This window comes from Prionailurus viverrinus, chromosome A2 (assembly GCF_022837055.1).
Source record: "Prionailurus viverrinus isolate Anna chromosome A2, UM_Priviv_1.0, whole genome shotgun sequence".
Classification (NCBI taxonomy): Eukaryota; Metazoa; Chordata; class Mammalia; order Carnivora; family Felidae; genus Prionailurus; species Prionailurus viverrinus.
The window spans coordinates 77,338,472-77,357,161 of NC_062562.1; the positions used below are offsets into that span (position 1 = coordinate 77,338,472).

Genomic DNA, 18,690 nt, shown 5'->3' on the forward strand with positions numbered 1-18,690 from the left:
TAGTATTTATGCTTCCATTTTATTGTTTTTAAGAATTAAACTGCCACCTCAGTAGTCTTAAGAGCAATATAATGAAACATACATACATTTAATTTAGACTTATGTCCATCATAGCTTCAAAGGCTTCCCTGAAATAAGGCTGGGATTCACATCTTTTTCCTTGAGGAAATAAACACTAACAGTAATTTTGTTATCCTTCTACCCACCAACCCTCATTCAAACAATAACTGGATGAATTCAAGTCTAACGCCATTTAAAAATTTTGTCTGCTACAACACATTCATCTGATCTGCCTCCCTGCATAACACGTATTTTTTAAACCTAACTGAAAATAAATCATTTTTTAAAAAGTCTACAAGAATTCTCTTAAACATGTGGAAGTTTATCATGATACTAATTATTTTGTCCAATACATAGGCTAAGTGGTTTCATACCACATTCGACTCTAGTGAATTTCAATAAAAACAGGAGCGCTCCTCATAAACAGTTGAGAAGCCCTAAAAGGAATTTGGCTATTTTCTTATCACAAGAAACAAAGAATGGTATTGGATTTTTAACAGTAATATTTTAACAGCTCCTAAACAGGGGCATGAAAAGGAATCAAGTTTGCACCAGTCCAAGTACCTACAGTAATGATAGAAGCACTCACCACCACCAGTTCATACTATTTCTTATTTCACTCCCATGCTCCTAATAACAAGAATTTCTCACTAGATATATTGCATTAACACTGGACTCTCAAATTGCTAGATGTGAAAAATCACTCAACTTAAAAAAAAGAAAAAAAAAAGCGTCTTAGTTATTTCCGGCCGGTCAAGGTTGAAATAATCATTTCGCCTATCTCTAACTTCAGCTCTAAGTTCAGAGACGACTCTGCATCTCATTATCCAAGACGAGAAACTGTTTTGCCTGTGTCTGACAGAATCCAATGGTAAATTAGCCATCAGCTCACCCTTTGTCAAAAAGAAATGTTCTAAATGTACGCACTACAAACTATTTAATAAATGACATCTGCATACTACGTTTTTCATTTTTATATTATGCACCATTTTAGGGGGGAGGAAATACTTCACAGGGGTTTACTCAAAGGATATAGGACCATACCCTAAGAATGTTGATTTATACACATGAGTTCCATATAAAATGTAAGTGGTCATCTTAGCTGGACTGTAGCAAGCCCCTATAATGCAAATGCTGACTCTAAAGGCACGTTATAAAGCTCTGAAAATCACAATTTAGTCGTTACTTTTCTCCAATACAAACAAAATCATCTGGTAGTCTTCACTGGTGACTCCATTTTAAAATGTTCCCAGTTTCATACTGCTTAACCCATAAAAGGAACAGGAAATTATAGTCTTAAAATTTCAAGTTAGAGAAAAAAAACCTTATCACACGGTAATGAAACCTGAGCAATGCAAGTCTGTGATTACAAGAATGTCCCTCATTAATACAATATTCCTCTACGGCGTTCAAATTGTACTTTAAAAACCCAATAAACAAGAACCCACCTAGAGCACAGGATCCAACTCCACCACGAAATGAGGAATTACATAAAGTCTATTCAGCCCTAAATACTTAGTTTGAGACAATGAGCAGAGTAGAACACTTTATCTAGAGAACACAATTTAAACAGTTCTATAAAATAATGTTACGTAAGATTAGTAAATGTGGTGCATCATGTGATTCCAACCATTCAGGAAAAAACGTTAATGAGTAACAGTATCCCCCAATAGCTTGGAGCCTGTAGAGTCAATTACTTTGGCCAGATCTTCCCAAAGAATTCCTAATGCCTTTTAATGTTATGAACATCAAAATATCTTAGTACTGGAATTCCAATGTATTTTGGTGCTCCTGAGGCTGCCTAAAAATGAAAAGGCATCCAAGTGAAGTGCATTATATACTTAATATACCTCAAACTTTCAGTGCCTAAAATGTGAAATAATTCTCTACCACTTAACAGTCTGCCTTACAGTAAATTCTAGATTTTTACTTTTAGGATTTTATTGTAACTTTGGGAAATTAGTGGTAAAACATATGGTTTTTAAAAAACAGTATGTGGCTGCACTTAAATTCACATAAAAATAGCATTTTTACAACCATTTTGAAATTTAATCCTTTTACACAGGTTAACAAAATGTATCACAAGAAAAACTGAACACTGGATTGAACAAAAGCACTATTTTTGAAAGTGGAACAATGAAAAAGTCTTCCCAAATTCTTTACAAATGGTCACCTCTGGGTCAATTTACCACACTAGGGGAACAAAGTTGTTAAAATATAGCTGTGCTCAACTGAGCCACTTATCTGCGCTACAGTATAGTACTTGAAATCGATCCTAAGGTCAAGATTTAAAACCATTTTTAAGAGACAAGACCCTACGTGTTTTACGGTCACCTCAGGAAGAGGTGCTTCTCCTTCCCAGAACAGTCAAAGCTTAATTAAAAGATTGACTATACATAAGTTTTTGTTGTTTTTTTTCCTCCTCATCATATCTTCAGTTCAAAGCACTATTAATCATTGGTAATACGGTCTGTATCTTGTCTGATCTGGATGATGTGGTCCAGGAAGTGGGGTTTGAGAAGGCGGACCCTGCATTCGTGGAGGAGGAGGTGGCCCTCTTGGTGCAGGCCATATACCAGGACTCATTCCTCCTGGTTGTGTAAATGGAGGGCTCAGAGTTCCTTGATCTTCAGTGAACTGGGGTAGAGAGTTAGGATTATAATGGTGAGGAGGGGGTGCAGTTACAGGTGGGCCGCCGTGCTGAGGCGGGGGAGGTCCTGGAGGAGGATGATTCATATAAGGTGGCATCTGGGCAATAATATGTCCGGGGGGAGGGGTTATTGGTGGTGGAGCAGAGGTCATTGGTGGAGGTGGAGCTTGGCTATAAACCAAGTGAGGAGTCCCTGTGGCCTGGGGAGGATGTGGCATTGGATGGCTTATTGGTGGTGGAGGAGGTGGGGGGGGTGCGTAATGTTGCTGTGGAGGCATAATATGATGAGGGTGCGAGACCACTGGTTGGCCCTGATATTCAGGATGGTGGTGAGCAGGTGCTGGGGCAGGAGGTGGTGGTTCTCTAGCACCTGAATTGGAGTCATCCTGAATAGGGACAGTTATTAAATTGCTGTGTTTTCTTGTTGAAATACGAAAGGTTTCCTGACTGACCGAACGAGGAGGAGGTGGAGCCATGGCCAATTCTGCTGGCGGAGCACGGATATCCTCGTGTGGCTGGTTATAGTGCTCGTGTGGCACGTGCTGCAACGGAGGTGGCGGCATCATGATGTGCTGCTTTGGCGGAATATGGCTCATGTGGTGCTTGTCTGGCGGCATTATAAAACGATCAGGGATTTCAGCTGGTGGTGGGGCGATAGGAGGATGGACGTTTTCAAGTGAAGCACGGGGAACAGGTTTTCCAGCTCTCATGTGGCGGTGGTTGATATGCGCCTGTAAGTCTCTCTGAGACAGGTAGGTTCTCTTGCACCCTTGAACAATGCTACACATGAAGAGAGAACCTCGCGTACACTGCTCGATCCGCTGAACGGGATCACTACAGCTGAACGAGAAGGGGAAAAAACGGATTTACTAAAAGCAGACCAGCAAAATACTGCACAAACTCTCACAGATATGCCTGTTCTTGAAATCTGTTGTGGGAACTGCAAAAGTTCACAATTACAAGTTGCAGGGACCGTAAGTGAACCTTTAATCACTGCCACTCTGTGGTCTGTTGGCTTCACATTAAGCATCCACCCTTCTACCGACCTTGGAACTCTCCATACAAGTAAAAATTAAAAGTTGTTTATCAAACAAGAGTATGTTTTAAGAAAAGACCTATTGTTCCTAAGACACAGAATTATCTGATTGTCTCAAACAAACTCCATGCTTTGCATCCATTTGCAAAAACAGCCAGAAAGGACGAACCAAAGGTCTGTCATAGTCATGGAATTCAAACTTGTACAGTATTTACGGAGCAACAAGGATTTGCTGAGCGAACAATACGAAGTAAAAGACGCTGCAAGGACTGCAAAAATGTGTAAGATCATCCTCATTGACAGGGTTCTTGACATTAAGCAACGTAAACTATTTAAATTCAAACCCTGACTATCAGGAGTCCCTTAGGGAAGAATTATCAGACAATTTTACTACAAAAAAGTATGACCCCCTCCCTTCTAAACTGTAAGCACTAAATTTAACTCAGCATTTTCTTAATGACTCAGGGTCAAAATTATAACTCTTTCTCACTATATTTAATCCACACTTGCCTTTAGAGTCTTTTGAAATAGTGGAAAGAGGACTGAACCAGGAATCAGAAGAATGGGGACCAAGTGCTGGCTCTGTAATCTTGGAGAAGTCATTTAATCTGTTTATTTCTTCATCTGCAATATGGGTTAAAATATGTACTCTAACAATGTTTTTTTGTTTTTGTTTTTTATCTACTTTGCCCTACTTAAAAGAATATCCTTGGGATAACTGAAAACAATGAAAGTGGCAGAACCGAATCACTAGTTAAGCATGGAATCACTACATATGCATGGATATAGGCTATTATCACGGAATATGTGTATCAGGTCATCTGAGACTACGTTAAATGGCTCTATATTCCTGAGTTTGAGCTGTGTCTCTATTTTCACCCTTGCTGTAAGGCTGGCACTCCTTGAGACTAGCAGGCTTCCCTTTAGTGGCCATTTGGCACAGTTCTCATTTGTTTGCTTCTAATATGCTGTAAACTCAGAAAGGTCTCCACGGTAACAGGAATGGAAGACACTTCCTTTTGGGTGGTGTTTAAAAGCAACAGTATATAATATTTATATCAACTTGGGTTGCCATTTCTTCACTTCCTGATCTGAGTCGGTTGAGCCAGACAGGCTTATGTTCTCAAATAGCTAAGTGCCGACCAGTGAGGTGCTTACTGGAGTTACTTTCAATATCTTGAAAACTAAATTCCCTTTTCCATATCACCATTAGAACACTTATTGAATCATCCTCTCTCTCTGTGACGCCAATCTTCCTACACCATAAAAAGAAATCATCCCTTGTAAGTGTCCATAATTGTGTTATCAACCCATACTACAAATCTTGGGATAGCTTCTGACACAGGTCATAAGGAATCTCAGAAGTCTACAACTGTTCCAAGGAAGTTGGTCTCAAAGCTTTCTCAAGTCTTCTATCAGGGGTTCTAAACTGGTATAAAAAGTTACCCTGGATCTTTCAAGACCATACCGAACTGGATCAGTATCAACCAATACCTCTAGATCTTTATAACTTGTCTGAGCCAATACCATGATGGTGTCCTAAGACATACTCAAGACATAAATAATAAGATTTGCAGGTAGTACATAAGAGCTTATACTTACCTAGTACTTATTATATGCTAGGTACTATAAATATAGATGTATGGACCTACTAGTTTAGCTCTAACAACACAGAGACGTAGATGCTATTTATTAACTCCATTTTACAGATGAAGAAACAATCTGTCACACAGCTAATAAGCGGCAGACTAGGGATCTGAAGCCAGGAATTGTAATTCCAATCGCTGCTTGATACTACCTCTCAAACAAAACAAACTGAGAGGCAGAGATACTACCTCTCAAACAAAACAAAACAACTGTTTTGGTTTATCACACTAATTTTGTGATGACACATGTATTTGTTTGGGCTAATGTGAACACTCAGATAATAGCTACCTAGCCCTATCCTAAGGAGAAGGCTAAGGCCAACTCTAGGCTCACAAAGAAAGGTTAGCCATGTCTACATATTTGATATCCTGCTGCTGACTTACATCATACTCTGATCTTTACCAATTCATTACATCACAAACTTTTATTATTTAAAAATCTACTAATGGGGCGCCTCGGTGGCTCAGTCGGTTGAGTGTCCGACTTCAGCTCAGGTCATGATCTCGCAGTTTGTGGGTTCGAGCCCCGCTTCAGGCTCTGTGCTGACAGCTCGGAACCTCGAGCCTGCTTCGGATTCTGTGTCTCCTTCTCTCTCTGCCCCTCTCCCGCTCGTACTCGTGCTCTGTCTCTCAAAAATAAATAAAAATGTTAATAAAAATGAAAATAAATCTACTAATAACCTTACCCTGGACACATCTTATCTCCTTTTTTTTCATGTAAAATTGCACAGTCATAGCAAAACACATGCTTGCACGGAATCTGTGAACAGAGACATATTACAGTTAAGCATACTAGAACAACTTAAACTATTTCCATAAAAAATAACTGTAAGCACAGTAACCTGGACATAAAAGGCACCTGAGAATTGCTCACTATGATAAACATTTATTAAGTACTAATTACAGAAAAGCAACAATTAACCTTTTTTCAGTAACAGAGCCCTTTGAGATATAATGAAATATTTGGCCTTTCCCCCAATAAATATATATGTATGCATCTGCTTACATTTCTCGAAGTATAAATGCTATGAATTTCATCTGTGGTTCCTATAGAGGTAAAGCTCCTGAAGAAGCCCACACTATCCAAAGCAATCTACAGATTCATTGCAGTTTTTCACAGAAGTAGAACACAAAATCCTAACGTTTATATGGAACCACAAAAGACCCCAAATAGTCAAAGCAATCTTAAGAAAGAACAAAGCTAGAGGTACCACAATCCCAGCTTTCAAACTATACTATAAAGCTATAGTGATCAAAACAGTATGGTACTGGCACAAAAACAGACACAGATTAATCAAACCGAATTGAGAGCCCAGAAATAAACCCATGCGTATACAGTCAATTAATCTACGACAAAGGAGGTAAGAATAAACAATACGGAAAAGGCAGTCTCTTCAGTAAATGGTGTTGAGAAAACTGAAGAGCTACATGCAAAAGAATGAAACTGGACCACTTTCTCACACCATACACAAAATAAACTCAAAATGGATTAAGGACCTACGTGTATGACTTGAAACCATAAAATTCCTAAAAGAAAACATACGCAGCAATCTCTTAGTAAACTTAATAACATTTTTCCAGATGTCTCCTCAGGCAAGGAAAACAAAAGCAATGGAAACCATTAACAAAATGAAAAGACAACCTACTGAATGGGAGAAGATATTTGCAAATGATATATTCAATTAGGGCTTAATACCTAAGATATATAAAGAACTCATACAATTCAACACCAAACCCCCCATGCCCAAATAATCAGATTAAAAAATGGGCAGAGGACCTGAATAAACATTTTTCCAAAGAAGACATACAGATGGCCAACAGGTACATGAAAAGACGCTCAGTATCACTAATCAGAGAAAAGCAAATCAAAACCACAATGAAGTATCACCTCACATCCGTCTGAATGGTTAGTATCAAAAAGACAAGAGAAACATGTTGGCCAAGATGTGGGGGGAAAAAAGAACCCTCACGCACTGTTGGTTGGAATGTAAACTGCTGCAGCCACTATGGAAAACAGTATGGAAGTTCCTCAAAAAAACTAAAAATTGAAGTACCATACAATTCAGTAATTCCACTTCTGGGAATTTACCTGAGGAAAACAAAAACACTAATTCAAAAAAAGTATATGCACCATTATTGCAGCATATTATAATAGCCAAGAAAAAAAAGATGCGGTACAAATACACGATGGAATATTAGCCATAAAAAAGAATGAAATCTTGCCATTTATGACATGGATGAACATAGAGGGTGTTATGCTAAGTAAAGTCAGTCAGGCAGAGAAAGACAAATACCATATGATTTCACTTATATGTGGAACCCAAGAAACAAAACAAACACAACAACAACAACAAAAAGAGAAACAGTCATAAATACAGAGAACATACTAGGGCGGGAGGCAAAAGTGAAGGTGATTAAGAGGTACAAACTTCCAGTTATAAAACAGGGAAGTCACAGGAATGAAAAGTACAGCATAGAAAATACAGTCGATTACATTGTAGTAACTTGGTGTGCCGAAAGACGGCAACCACACTTATCACGGTGAGCGCAGTGTAATGTACATAATTGTTGTATCACTATGTTGTACACCCAAAACTAATTTAATATTATAGGTCAATCATACTTCAAAAAAATTTATAAAGTAAAAAGTAAAATAAAAATTAAAAGAAAACTCCCAAAGAAGAATACCATAACCATGTTCTATCTTATCCTGTTCCTCCTGAAACTGTGTCAAAGCAGTGAAATAACAAACACCTCCTACATTTAATGTAAGTAGCATTCTTCCCTGGCAGTTAATGAACTTATAAAAATCTAAAAATAAATCAGAAGAACACAGTAAAATCATGTTAGACCATTTTAAAACTCACAGTCCATTACTCTTATTTAGCTACGCTACACAGCAAAGCGAGAGGCCCCGATCCATGCCCTCTACCAGGCAGACGTTACTGAATTCAATTTTTTTCAAATACAAATACAAAACTATCTTTTAAAGGAGGATATGTCAACATTACTATAAAATTACAACTAGAGTTATAATTGTTTTTAATGATTAGAATTCAATTCTATTTGAATTATTAGTATTATTAGTTTTACATTAAAAATTACAGCCTTCGGAAACAAGTAACTGACTTTGTTGTTTAACAAGAAAACAATTTTTCCTTAATAAACCAGAATAAATATCCACTAACATGTATCAAACAGTCCAAAGAAATTCATTTTCAGAAGTTAGTTAATTTTCAAGCAATTCAAGAGTTTGTCAAGATAATTATATTAAATGCATGGTATCCCCAAATTTCCCTTGGCTATTCCATACTTAATTAAAATGTCACAAACTTAGTCATTAAACAGTGATAAACCCACCTACTTAAATTTCAGAATCTCATCTCTACACAAAAGTTTACATTTACTAAAACATTTAATTTAGTTATACTTACCATTCGCCCATAGATTTTAATAGGCAATCCACACTTGTCACAGAAATGAACTGGCGTATCATCCTTTTCACCTAAGATGTTTATCTGTTGAATGATATAATTAAAATTTTCTTTTTAAGCATCTCTAAAAATTGTACTTATAATTTTTGCAATGAATTGGTTAGTATTTTATAAAAGTTGTTAATACAATTAGAAATAAAGGTTTCTTGGCATAATTCCCACATATTCCACATGATTAGCTGTGCCCCCATTAGTTTCTTTTTTCTAATGTTTACGGTTATTGATTTTACTTGACTGTACTGAAAATTATTTCAAATTATTTTTGAAAATAGTGGAAATAGGGCATTAATAAACAGATGATTTGAGTGTGCTTAAAAAAAGCATAATAGCTGTAATAAAAGTTCATACCATTCTTTAAGTATTCTGATTATTCTAATAAAATATTTAAAGTATTTTGCTGTTCTGGGGCGCCTGGGTGGCTCGGTCAGTTGAGCACCTGACTTTGGCTCAGGTCGTGATCTCGCGGTCTGTGAGTCGAGCCCCGTGTCGGGCTTTGTACTGACAGCTCGGAGCCTGGAGCCTCCTTCAGATTCTGTGTCTCTTTCTCTCTCTGCCCCCATCCCTCCACTCTCTGTCTCTGTCTCTCTCTCAAAAATAAACATTAAAGAAAATATTTTTTTATATAATAAAATAAAGTATTTTGCTGTTCTAATAATTTTTTTTATTTTTAGTTTTACCTGGAAGTCCCAAAAAAGGTGTCCAGGAAATCTTCGCTGATTTCCAAACAGTTCGCCCCCTTTACAGTCATACCGTTCTTCTTCATTATAATCAAATCCTTCTGAGAAAAGAAAGTGTTCTGAGAAAAGAAACTTTTCAAATCCTAAATTTCATTTTGGAAGTACATGTACATGGCACCACAGACCTGTTCACCCAAAAGCCCATCTGATGCCTTTCAAAGCTCTTCTAAGGACAAGATAATCAAGACTAGTTTAAGTCATTATAACATCAGCTAGAAATGATCTTGGCAACCATCTACTCCAACCCTCTTATTTTATAGTTGGGAATACTGCAGTATGGAGACCTATAGTAACTCAATACATAGATTGTGGGAGAGCCAGGAACAGACTTCAGAACACTTCACTCCCATTCAAGTGCTCTTATTAATTCACCAAACTCTCTCTAGTATAAACCTTTACTAATTACCATCGTCACACTTGCGGCACAAACTTTTAAGATACTGATCACCTACTGTAATCTACCTACAAAAGTGGTATCACGCTGCAACAGGCTGATTTTATTGCCAAAAGCATATGATGAAAATATAAAGAATTCTGCAGGTTTTTCTTCTTACAACTAAGCAAATTAGGTATCCTCTCCTTCAGTCTTAAAACTGAAACTGATTTTAGAAATAAGAACATATTCATACTTCATCTTTTCAATTAAAACCTCTCTCTGGTTGATCACCCAAACAGCAGAAGCCATATCATATCTAGGCACAAGTATCCTCCTCTCCACTATATGTATCAATAAAATTATGAAGATCATATGGGCTCAATTTCTCTAACCTTGATGGTAAGCATCTCATCTCATACAAAAGAAGAGAAAACCAATGGACAGTCCAATGGTAATTCTTGGTAGAATCCAATTACCTAAAGTAAAGGTGAGAAGGCAAATCTATCCCTCCAAAATGCCAGGCTTCTCATGACTCTTTAGGCCCTAGAACTGGTAAACAGTGTAGACCAAGCGCACAAGTTTTAACTTTACCCACGTGGCTAAATTACAGTACCTGTGTATGGATGTACATATGGACACACACACAAATACAGGGAAGCAAGACTTTCCCAGTGCACTAATCGTCTCCAATACAAAGTATACAGTTCAAGGAGTATTCTTAAAAGTTACAAATGAGTGACCCTCGCCTCTTGTATGGCCCATTTATACCTTATAAAAAGCTTCTGTCATCTAAAATTCAAAATAAGGAAGATCAGTTCTTCTTATCTAAAATGCTGAGTTATTGTGTTGAACAACAGCCAACAAAATGAGGAGCTCAGTAATCATTTTTCAAAGTTGTTCAACCTGCACTCCCACCATTAAAGTATACATGTATAATTGTATGATACCATATTAGTACCCACATCTCCCTATTTTGATCTGCCTAGAAAAAACACCAATCACTTATTATTTTTTACCCGAATTAGTTGAATCAAAAGTAATCAAAAGTTATCTCCAGCCTCAGTTTGTTCTCTTAAAAGAGAAATTGGTAATAGTAGTTCCCTCTAGAAAGGGGTGTAAGCTTGGGGGATGAGAAGGGAGGGAATGAGGGGATACCTGAGAGGAAAAAGAAAGAAGGGGGATTTTAGCTTTTTTGCCTTGTTTGGATTATGATAACAAGAATGTACTTGCACATTACTGTGTACTTTTTAAAAATTATTAAAAGAAACAAAAAGATCAAAGAAAGGGCACCCTACGTTATGAAGAGTGCAGCAATCGCCCTAAGTTACTACCACCACGATTTAGAACATGTGACTTCAAATGAACTTGGAGAGATACCCTACAATAAAAGGAACCATAAAATGAGGTATAATAAAAACATTTTGATTCCAAAAAGAAAAATAGATAGATTGCTGGAATAGAAGGGAAAATCTAGAAATTGACATAAATACTTTTAGGCCTTTAATGTAGGATAATAGTAGGATTCTTATTCAGCACAGAAAAGACAGATTATTCAATGGTTAAGACAAATAGCTAGCTGTTTTAGAGAAAAAATAAATAGAGCCAGACTCCACTTTTTTTTTTTTTTAAAATAACCAAATACACGTCCATAAATGTCCCACCGCAGGGATCAGCTAACTTTTTCTGTAGAAAGCTAGATTAGTAAATATTTTAGGCTGTGTAGGCCATATGGTCTCTTGCAATTACTCAACTATGTCATTATAGTGTGAAAGCAGTCATAAACAGTACTTAAATGAATGGGCATGGCTGTGTTCCAAAAAATCTTTACAAAAACAGGGCTGGATTTGGTCCACAGGCCATAGTTTGCTGACCCTATACTAACGGGTAAAATGGGAAAATTATTTTCTGTTCATGAAATAGAAAAAAGGCCCTTCTAAGAATTTTATAAAACCCAGAAGTCATAACAGAAGACTGGATTGGATATCTGATGACACAAAATCTTCAAACTTCACCACAATAAAAATTGGATATATAAAGTGCAAAAGACAAATGGTGAATGTACACAATATGTGACAAAGAGCCAATTTAATAATTTGTAAAGAACTCAGAAAAATCAAGAGAAAGACTACAATACAGAAAAAAATGGTTAAAAGATACGAACAGGTAGACCCTAGGCAAAAGAAATAACCGATACTATGTAAAGATATCCACATAACTCCATTCATAATTAAAGAAATGTGTATCAAAACGAAAATTTTTAAAGGTTAATAGTCCCAATATTAGTGTGTGGGAATATAAATGGATGTTTTTTTTCAGAGCCATTTGACAATATCTGTTAAATTCTAAGATGTACAGATGGATACCATCAAGCTGTAAAATACCCAAATTCATGCAAAGTTTAAATTCGACACCAAGCGTACATGCTAAGCTATATGTACAAGGATATTTCCTGCAGCATTGTTTTTAACAGCAAAAAAAAATCAGAAAAATTCTCGATACATTACAGTATATCTATAAATGAAATACCTAAGCCTATTTTCTTAAATGACTACAACTGTACACCCTGATAAGGCAAAATTTTAATTGCATCTTACATGAAAAAAGGGCAGTTATATATTAAAAAGTTACTATATAAAAGTTGTAAAAGAAATTATTTTGGTACAGTATTGTCAAGGTAGGGAGACAAATTTCACTTTTAATATTTTGCTCTCTGAAATGTTATTTAGGTTTTTGTTTTTTTTTTTAATGATAGGCAGTGTTACTTTCAATAACGAAAGAAAAACCAAAAATATTATACAGCAAGAGAAAATTGCATGAAAAATGAAACAGTAAGATAAAAAGATCTTAAATAAATAAGACCACATGGAATATTTGGTGGAATCAGATACAATAGACTTTTGGATCTGTCAGTTTAAACAAATTACCTTCATCACCAGGTGGAGCCTTTGCAGGCATCCTGTTTATAGTCCTTGGAGTTCGAGGTGCAGTTTTGGCTTTGTTCCCTTGTTTGGAGATAAGCTTTATAGGAATTCGTCTTCGAACATCAAGACCACCCAATGATCCAGAACTATTAGTGCCTTGTAACTCATTGTCTACATCAGAAAAAAAAAAAAAAAAGTTGTAATTTCTTTCAGTTTTCCTTTTTGAAGATTATTCTGCTACAGGTATTAAAGTAACATATCCAACATTATCAAGGGCTGAATATCTGGGCTCTGATTTTAAATATTATATTATATATGTTTAAGCATTAATTTTCTCTATACTAGATAAAACCTTTAAGCAATGTTTTTTGAGATGGAACCCTTTAAAGAGTTGGCAAAAACTACAGAACCTCTCTCTAAAAGTAGACAATAAAAATTTCCACGATTCCAAAAGAGTTTACAAAAACATAAAACCTTTATAAGCCCAAGAACTTCTGTCTTGAACTATAAGAGATTTTTTTAAAAAATAAATAAATAAAAGGAAGGAGGAGGAAAAGAAAGAAAACCATCCACATCTCCAACAAGCACACAAAACACTTGTTAAGTTAGAAAAGTGAATCTACATCAGGACAATCAATAAAACAAACAAAAGACTAACAGTGACAATAACAAAATTAAAAAAGTAATGCATTGAAAATGAAATTAGTTTTAAGGAAAGTGATTATTCCCTAAGTGTAAAATAGCTTTTCTAAAAAGTATTCAGGAATAGTAAAGATATTTACTAGTAAAGATTATTACACTATTTAAAGATTATTACACTATTTAGTAGCACACAATGATGTATTTGGGCTACAACCTTTATAGATATATACATGTGAGTGTGTTATTCTAAGCTGCATCGTAATGGAAAAATAGAGTTTAGAAGGATGCAAGGTTTCTGTAATTCAACTAGATCTAAACAAGGGACACTTTCTAAGGCCCTCCTTGTTATTAGCTATTAACTCATTTCCCATGAGTAACAGGAGGATTATTTCATAGAACTGACTCCATTTGAAGGTTAATAGTCTCCTTTTTTTTTCAAGTCTATGACAAAATATTGTAATACAGAAAATATTCACTTTTACCCACCAAAGACACAAAGGGAAATGTCCCAAAATAGGAAATGCAAATAAAATAATTTTTAAAAATAGAAACATTTTAAATATGACATACTGAATGAACTGTCCCTGCAGGAGATAGTGCAACCAAGATTGATAGGCCCACTGTCCACATTACATTCAGTAAAGCCAAATCTGAAAGCAGTAACCTAGTACTAATGACCTCCTCTCCAATGCTACTAGGTTTACAGACACATGTTAAATTCACATCAGTTTGCACTCTTCCTGAACAATTATTTTTTTAATTCAAAATAATTTTAATTCAAAATAATAATTTAATTCTTAATGATTAATTTAAATATCTTTCAGTCTACTTTCTACTATTACTTTTACAATAGCTAATCCTCAAAGAAAAAATTCATGGAAAGGAAGTATATGGGTAGCTAAAATCTTGAGTTAGGATAAACCCAACTGGATCAACTTTCAGCACTTCACCAAATGTATTAAACCAAGCTGAGTAATGTATTTCATCTGCTTTCTTCTAGTTACTTAGGTAAAAGTACCTACAAGCAATGTAATAGCCAAAGGATGGATATGACAGAATCTTTTTTTTTGCTCAAAATGTATTCCTGATTTTTCAATAAATGAACAAAGCAAGCTGATGTACACAGATAGTTGACAGTTCAATGCTTTCCTTCTGATATTAGGACTCAATGGTTTTACAACTAGGCGAATGACCAAAATACCAACACTTCATCACTGCAAATCCTTTTCCCTCCACCTTGAGCAGTTGAGATCACAACAGTTGCTTGCTTAGCCTACCACGACTTTCAGGAGTCCTCTGCCCTTTAACACCTTGCCACCTACCTCTCAGATTGCAAGTCCATAAACAAAGTACAGCATTCAACAGTGATATCATTCTGGGTTTGTCTTTTTTTTTATTATTATTATTTTAAAAATCAGAAAATACAGCACAATTTCTTTTTGAATATGTCAACTAAAAACATAAAGCCCATAACCATAAAAGTCCACGGATATTGTTACATGAAAAAAGAGAACTGAAGACATAACTAGTCATTTATTTTTATTTTTTAAAGACTTTTTTTTAAGTAATCTATATCCAACATGGGGCTCAAACTTACAACCCCAAGACTGAGTCACATGCTCTACCAACTGGGCCAGCCAGGAGCCCCTATAACTGGCCATTTAAGGTGAATCCACTTTAAAAAGGATTAACACTTTTATATTATAGTTTTTTAAAGATTTATTTAGAATTTTATCCTGAATTAAAGAACCAAGAAATATTTTATAAAATTTAGATTGCAGTTACAACTAAGTGCTAATTCTTAAAATGACCAAAGAATGAATCGAGTGCTAACTGGGCGTTTCCTGGAGTAGTTTTTCTGGCAAAATTCTATTAGAACCCTAGAGGATAGCCTTCATTTTATGTCTGACTTTTCAGCATGATCATAAAATCAGTTACTTTTGCATAATATTCAAGGGTTTTATCAATTTCCCCAAGAGCCTCTCTTAATCCTTTGACATTAAAATCTTTCTCTTAAAATACCTACCCTGTCATAACATCCTCAATCAACTGGCTGACTGGAATTTCCTCATTGGCCAAGGATTTTATTTGTGATTCAAATAGTTATCAAATTCATGTTTATGAATTCCAAAAAAAACCTGAATCTTTTGCAAGGTTTGTAATCACAATCAATATACAGTATTTGACACTGTTTCCTGATATGAAGCAAAGATAATGACTTATAAAGAAATTAAATGAAGAGAGAAAGGGCTGTCAGTTGGTACAGCATGTGACTCTTGATCTACATTGTAAGCTTGAGCCCCATGTTGGGTGTAGAGATTACTCAGAGACAAAATCTTAAAAAAAAAAAAAAAAAAGAATAGAAAATATCTAGCAGGGATATCTGAGTAGGAACTAATTTTTTAAATGGTCAGCTCATTTGTGAATATTTTCATGTCAGGATGACTCTTACTTTCTCAGGCAATATTTTAACTTAGAGAACTAGGATAATAAATACTCAAGACACACACCCAGCGATACTACAACTTCTTAACATAACATCCTGTAAACTGTGGAACAGGCTTAACTACCAATTCTAGTAATAGGTTCTAATGAGAAGTATTTTGCTAAAGTTGCACATTTGTTACTCTAACACCAAGGTCCCAGAGTTTCGATTCTACAAAATTTCCAAATATTAGAGATTCTTACAGCCTGATTCTAGGCCCTCTGTATTCTCATTCCTTGAGTGATCTCATCCATCCTTAAAATATTAACTCTCTGGTACTAAATCTCAAGTATGTATTTTTCAGTCCACATCTTTCCTCTGATTTCCACCTGACAACTTCCCTTGTATGTCCCAATACACAGCTCATACTTGGCAGCCCAAAATTTTGTTCCCAAATTCCCAGGTCTCACCTCTACCCCTTTTTTAAAAAGTGTGTTTTCCCCAAATCAGTAATGGGCACTACCTAGGTGATCAAACCAGAAACCTAGGCATCTCTCCTTTCTCTCACAAAGCTCATATTTGAGTTCTACCACCAAAATACTGAATTTGTCCACTCCCCTTCTACTAAACCAAGCCAACTTAACTAAGTCGAGTCTCTCTTCTGGTCTACTGCGATCACCTCCTAAATCGTCTATTTTCTATTATTTTTGTCTCCCTCTTTTACACCATCTCCATGAACAAGCTATTGTATTTTTAAAAGAAATCATGTTCCTCCTCCACTTCTGTTCAATGGCTTCGCACAGCACTTAGAATCAAATCTTTATCATGGACTTCAAAGTCTTGTAGGACCTGACTCCTGCCTTCCTTTTCAATCTCAGGGTTCCTTCCCTCTTGCTAACTAAGCTGCAGCCAACTGATCTTCTTTAAGTTTTCCTTCCTCAGAGTCTTTGTATTTGCTAGACATGCTTTCCTCCTGATCAGTTCCATGACTGGATTCTTCTCATGCATCAGATCTCAACTTATAAATTCTACTTTTACAGAAAGACCTTCCCTGACCACTCTCTCTGAAGCCTCCTCCTATTAGTCTTTACCACAGAACCCGTTTATTTTCTTCAAAGCACTCATCATGATCTGTAATTTTAGGTTTTAAAAACCAAACAAACAAAAACAAAAGCCCTGTTTATGGTGTCTTCCCTAACAGAATGTAATCTCCATGAGGTCAGGGATTCAGACCGTCTTGCTTACCATTGCACCATTCCATCTCCAGACCTACAGGTATCTGGCATATATTACATTAACTAACACTCACTAAAATCATATAGATATAATTTTACATCTATATGTAGAAAACTAAGTAGGTATTTGATGACTGAGAACACCCTAACCAATGCTTAATACAAGAAATATCCTTTTTTTCCTACTTATGATATGGCTGGCATAACTATACGGAACACTAACTAACTCCAAGTGCACTCTCATTCAATATCCAAAAACCACAAAGAAGAAAAAGCCAAACAAGACGTAACGAAGAGCGGAGTCATTCTTACTTGGACATAGAGACGAGAATATCTTGATTTTAAGCTCTCCTTTGTAAACGCCCCCAAATGATGGATAAGGACCACAGCCGTAGCGCGGGGCATGCTTTGGGCTCAGGCAGAAAAGCCGCTCCGAGTATGATTCCGAAAACCATATCCGACTCCCTTCTCCCACCTCTAACCCGTGAAGGACCGGAGAGACAATAACGACCGGCAGTGACCACCGCAGCACCCGCCCAAGACTGACTGAGACAGCAGGAAGTCTCTAACCCACTCCCGCGCATCGACACCCAGCGTAACAAGGCTTCCCCGACTCCAAAACTGGAATCTACCCGCCAGTCCCCCAAACTGAGAGCAGAGCACCCGGGACGAGGAAAAAAGGAGCGGAGCTCTCTCCTCCCCACGAGGCCCCCGCCTCCCACCGTCTGGGCTGAGAGCTCAGCAGAACCAGAGAAGTGGCTGTTGCCGGCACCGAGGCGGTAGGTACCGCACCGGAGGGTAGGCCGGGACGCAGCAGGCCCTTGCCGGGCACAGGGAGGGGTCTGTGAGATTTCCTTCTCACCGCCAGACCCCAGTGCCGTAGGGCGAGCGTATCCCCTCTCTGCCCGCTGGGCAGCAAGTCCCAGGCCGGCCAAGGGGGCATGGAACCGGGACCCCCACTGCCTCCGCCTCCTTACCAGTGTGATCCATGATTCGGCTCGCAGGGCACAGTGGGAGCGGAAGTCAACCGCGCCAGAGTCGCAGAGAGCGCGTGCGCGCTACCTTCCGGAGCCCAGGAGGCGGAAGTGCGACCAAGTTGCCTCGGCTTTGGCCTCCGAAAGCTTCCTTCTCTCTTGTCTACTACCCAACTCCGGTGAGGGAGTCAGGCATAGTTCGGGGAGAGAAAGGACACGCGAAGAGCTTCCAGGTCGAGGTTACTAAGACTCTTCCCCACGTGCTTCACGAGAAAGTAGCCTTTAACTGTGGAAAGGCGACCGACGGGAACGGGGGAGGGGGAGAGCGGTAGCAGCCGGAGGCACAAGCTCGCGGCAGGTAAGGCGGCCGCCCGCCCCCGGGGAGCGCTGCCTTCTGGGACTTGTAGTGCGCTGGGGCCCCGGGGCCGGCCAGGCTCACTGCGCAGGCTCGGCCGTTGGGCTGGCCCCACCCCGGCGGGCGGAGTAACGGTTTG

The 18,690-nt window shown here is 37.5% G+C and overlaps 1 protein-coding gene and 1 long non-coding RNA gene across 5 annotated transcripts in view; one reads left to right on the plus strand and one right to left on the minus strand.

Moving 5' to 3' along the window:
- CBLL1 (Cbl proto-oncogene like 1) overlaps positions 1 to 18,690 on the minus strand; it is a 19,312-nt gene continuing 622 nt past the window's right edge. Inside the window, exons 1-6 of one of the 4 annotated variants that reach the window (XM_047848055.1) lie at positions 18,200 to 18,494; positions 12,924 to 13,091; positions 9,564 to 9,661; positions 8,827 to 8,910; positions 6,079 to 6,152; positions 1 to 3,550 (exon numbers count right to left, since the gene is read on the minus strand). In XM_047848055.1, the coding sequence (XP_047704011.1) occupies positions 2,515 to 3,550; positions 6,079 to 6,152; positions 8,827 to 8,910; positions 9,564 to 9,661; positions 12,924 to 13,091; positions 18,200 to 18,212 (1,473 nt within the window). In that variant the 5' untranslated portion in view covers positions 18,213 to 18,494 and the 3' untranslated portion in view covers positions 1 to 2,514. Of the gene's footprint in view, positions 3,551 to 6,078; positions 6,153 to 8,826; positions 8,911 to 9,563; positions 9,665 to 12,923; positions 13,092 to 18,199; positions 18,495 to 18,690 lie in introns of those variants that run through there. The other 3 variants (XM_047848050.1, XM_047848048.1, XM_047848041.1) reach the window with 3 other exon arrangements.
- LOC125159570 (uncharacterized) overlaps positions 18,417 to 18,690 on the plus strand; it is a 13,366-nt gene continuing 13,092 nt past the window's right edge. The window contains exon 1 of the long non-coding RNA XR_007149821.1: positions 18,417 to 18,554. This is a non-coding gene — a long non-coding RNA (uncharacterized LOC125159570). The remainder of the gene's footprint in view (positions 18,555 to 18,690) is intronic.